This window comes from Hydra vulgaris, chromosome 03 (genome assembly GCF_038396675.1).
Source record: "Hydra vulgaris chromosome 03, alternate assembly HydraT2T_AEP".
NCBI classification, from domain to species: domain Eukaryota; kingdom Metazoa; phylum Cnidaria; class Hydrozoa; order Anthoathecata; family Hydridae; genus Hydra; species Hydra vulgaris.
Genome location: NC_088922.1, coordinates 70,273,939 through 70,278,368, shown reverse-complemented (window position 1 = coordinate 70,278,368; position 4,430 = coordinate 70,273,939). Strand labels below are relative to the sequence as shown.

The 4,430-nt window shown below is 29.6% G+C and overlaps 1 protein-coding gene across 1 annotated transcript; it reads right to left on the bottom strand.

Annotated features, from left to right (window-relative positions):
- Positions 1 to 558: 558 nt before the first annotated feature.
- On the bottom strand, positions 559 to 1,581 carry LOC136078885 (zinc finger BED domain-containing protein 4-like). The gene has a single exon (XM_065794702.1). It carries the CDS (start codon positions 1,579 to 1,581, stop codon positions 559 to 561), a length of 1,023 nt encoding a protein of 340 aa, XP_065650774.1.
- Positions 1,582 to 4,430: the final 2,849 nt, after the last annotated feature.

The following is a 4,430-nucleotide window of genomic DNA, read 5'->3' as shown; positions in this document are numbered from 1 at the left end:
TAATCACGTTACATAAATCGTAATAGTTTTGGAATTGTACCTTGAATTAAGTTCGTGTCATGATCGCTCAAGGCACAATGTCCACCTCCACCAACACCAGTACCGCCACGAGATCGGAATTCCTTAGAGTACTGATGAAGACTGTCTACAACAGTAGGTTGTTGTTGTTCAGAGAAGAAGATGGATTTGTAGCGTGGATCAATAAATGTACATGCTGCATCAGGCAAAGCTGATATGAATTGGAAATCGTCGGTCTAGTTTTAACTTTAATTTTCGAGCAATAACTACACCACAACCCTTATGTGAAGGATCATTGATAAATCGCTGCAATTGCTGATTTAAGTTATGCAAAGCCGGAATTTTCATAGACAACGTTGGGTAGTTCTTGCCACATAATTCTCTACTTGCTTGTTCAAATGGAGCAAGAATTGTGTGACAGCCTTCAGCAAGCTTCCAGTCTGCATTAGTCAAGTTATCAATTTTTTCACTTATTGCTAGCTCTGCAGATATAGCATCTTTTTCTTCGCATAGTCTCTTCAGCATAAAGTAATCCGAGTTTCACATAGTAGCAACATTGATTATCAGTTCTCGTTCTACCTTTCCTAATCGCTTCTGCTCTCTGTGCAAATTCTGTGAAGCCTGGCAGCTATGGTGATAATGTGACACAATACGACGGCTTTTGGAAAGGACAGTCTGCATTCCATCAATTTCACTGACGGCATCGTTGATGGTTAATTGTAAAGTGTGATCAAAACAAGAAAGATCATAAAATGATTGTGAGAGATTCATGGCGCTTTTCATATTACTGCCATTATCACGCAACGCATAAATTGAAACAGTCCGAGGAAGCCCCCAACTATCAATATTCTTGTCTAAAGATTCAAGAATGCTTTCGCCGGTATGTTCTCCTGGAAACGGCTTGTTTTCTAATGCAAATGTCTTTAGCTCAAATTCAGGGCTTACATATGACAGACAGAAAGAAATAAATTGATCTTGCGCCCTCGAAGTCCACAGGTCAGTCGTGAATGAATATGAAGGAATATCTTCAAAATCTCGATATATTTCATTAGCGGTTTTCTGTTTTACACTACAATATAACTCAGATACAACTGATCTTGAAAACGTAGTTCTGCTTGGCACCAGATATTGTGGTTCCATTAATTTCATCAGTTCTTTGAATCCTCTGCCTTCTACAAAGTCGTATGGCAACATGTCTAGAGCAAGCATGCGACCAACCGAATTCGTTATAGCGATGGCATTTGGATGACTTGACGACCAATGTGCTTTCTTAATAAAAAGGTCATCAACTTTACTTTGCTTCTTATTTTCATTTTTCAGTTTTTGTTCTGCAAGTTTTCTTTTACAATTCTCTTCATTTCTCGCTACACACTCTTTATGCGCTTTCGGATGAGCAGCACGTAAGTGAGCATAAAGACCTGTTGTTGCTCCAGTTGGACACTGAACAGGTAACTTGCATGTTCCTATTTTGCAAATGCCTATAATTCTATTGCCATTCGTTTTTTGTCTACTAAAAAATTCCCAGACAATACTTCGACAATTACCATCGTTACTATCCGCCATCGTGGAACTGTATAACTTTTTCTTTCACTTTTAAACGATAAAATTCGATTAACTTTGGGTTCGCTTCGAAACAAAGATACCATACTTCGAAAATTGGAATTGTTCGAAACTAAAAAAAAAGTTCGATTCGAAACAAAACTAAAAGTCAGACTATAATTATGTATATATATATATATATATATATATATATATATATATATATATATATATATATATATATATATATATATATATATATATATATATATATATATATATATACATAAATATATTTATATATATATATATATATATATATACATAAATATATTTATATATATATATATATATATATATATATATATATATATATATATATATATATATATATATATATATATATATATATATATATATATATATATATATATATATACATAAATATATTTATATATATATATATATATATATATACATAAATATATTATATATATATATATATATATATATATATATATATATATATATATATATATATATATATATATATATATATATATATATATAAATATATTTAAAATGTACAGCGAGTAGTGGAATTTGCAAAAATATAAAGCGAGTAGTGGAACTTGCAATTTTTTTGATAGACGGGTCAGGCTTGCGTTTACGTCGTGTTTATTGTTAACACTGATTAGTATATAGTTTCATTAAAGGAATTTAATATCTTAATCATTAACTAAAAGCTAAGACGCAAACTAATTAAAATAATATTATAAAACATTTTTTGTTTTTGAAGTTTTTTTTCAGGTCTGAGGAGGAACCATCTATAACTATCACTAAGCATTGTGTGATGTATTTTGATTTACGGTAAAAGATGTTTTTATATTAAATTTTATTATTTTAATTACATTTTAAATAAATTTTCGAATCTCAGTAAAAATATAATTTTTTTTTAGGTTGTAAAAGGGAGGATGGGGGTGATGAAACGCCCCCTTCCCTATCTACTCCCCTTGAAACAAAGGGGGCAATGCTAGTGATGTTGTAAAGTAGTAAAATATAATTTTTGATTTGAATACTAGATTTCTTTTTAATTATAAAGATAAATGTTTGTACAAACAAAGAGTCGTTTTTGATAGTAGGGTGTTTAAGACCATCACCCTTACATCCACCTAAAGGCAATGATGAAACTTCTATATTTGACTGTGGTCTGATAGCTAATTACAAAAACATCTTGTATAAAATATTGTATTGTATAAAAATTTACATTTTCATTGAAAAAAACACTTTTTTGTATATATAGTTAGTCTTTATTGCCGGTGGTTTTGTACCCCCTCTTGCCCCCGGATGCGCCCGTAATCTAGAAACTTTTATAAATTTGTATATAACTCTTGTATCTATCATTTGATACCAAGATATAAACTGTTGGATAAAAATCGATTAAGTAATAATAGTTTTAGTTAATAAAAACTCTATTTTGACCACAGTTTCTTCAACAAATCCTAATATCAAAAAATTGGTACTTAAAACGTCATAACTTTTTGTAGGGTAGTTCAATTTTGAAAGTTTTTTCACTTTCGGAATATTGAAGCTCTTTTTAATGATATATACCTACCTAGAATTTAATGAATTTAAAAATTTCATGTAAAATACCTACTATGACAAATTTATTTCAAACATTGGTTTTTCTTATCTCTAAATATTTTAGAATAACATTACCTACTTTTTAGTAGTTAAAAAAAGCTTCAAAAACGTAGATGTAATTGAAATATAACACAACATTGATGTCACCGTTAATTACTTATTTATAATTTTTTTTTTTTTTAATTTCGATATTCAAATGCTTAGAGTACTGGTAACGAAAGGATTTAATATAAATAAATTATCAAAAAATTTCTCCTTATATAGTAATAGTAATAGTAATATATTTAAATAAGTCCTCGTAGATAAAATGACAAATAATTTAAAAACAAACAAACAAAACCAACAAATTATACAAAAATTTATGGTTTGTAAAAAATAAACTTTAAGTAAAAAAAAGCAATTATTATTTCATAGCAAGTAAGTTGATATCAAAATTGGGAAAAAGGGAAAAAAGATTTCTTTCATTTAATTAAAGTTTACATCTATGACAAATAGCATCTAAAGAGCCAATATTTGTAGCTGCTAAAGCACGAATTAATTAATAAACGTGCTGCTCATCTTCAGTAAAAGATGTACTGTAGAAAAGAAATAATTGTCAATTCTATTCTTAAATGCGTTATCTGACGGAACCTTTTTACTTGCTGACGACAATTTATTCCATTCATTGACAATACGATTTGTAAATAAACTGTGAGGAGCATTATTATATTTGAATTCACGCATTAGGACGTTAGAAGATGATCTGCGAATTGGTGGATTATGCCAATTGATACTCTCAAAACCGTTTTCTTACTTAAACTGTTCGCCACATATCCTGCGAGTTTCCAAAGTAATAAAATTGAGCCGCCGACACCTTTCAGCGTAATGTAATCCTAATAAATCATGATGTACTTTTGTTGCTTTGTGCTGAATTTTTTCGATTTCTTTGATGTCACCTTTTAAGCAAAGACACCTTACCGGAATAGTGAAATCCAGATGCGGCCTCAGGGTTAGGGTTATATAAATACTAAAATTAAATAAGTTTTTAAGATTAGACAACTAAAATTTTTCTCATTTTTCCTATCTACTGGCCCACTTTGGACAGGGCTGCTATGGATTTGGTAGTAGCAGTTGTTGTAAATATGTATTAATATACCATAATAATACTATGGAGTTATAAGAATACTCGCAGAAGACTAAAAGAAGTCTTTTCATCGAGATCCTTTAAAAAACAAAATAAAATATAAATT

Coding starts and splice junctions, on each gene's coding strand:
- LOC136078885 (XM_065794702.1), bottom strand. CDS start 1,581: ATGGCGGATAGTAACGATGGTAATTGTCGAAGTATTGTCTGGGAATTT.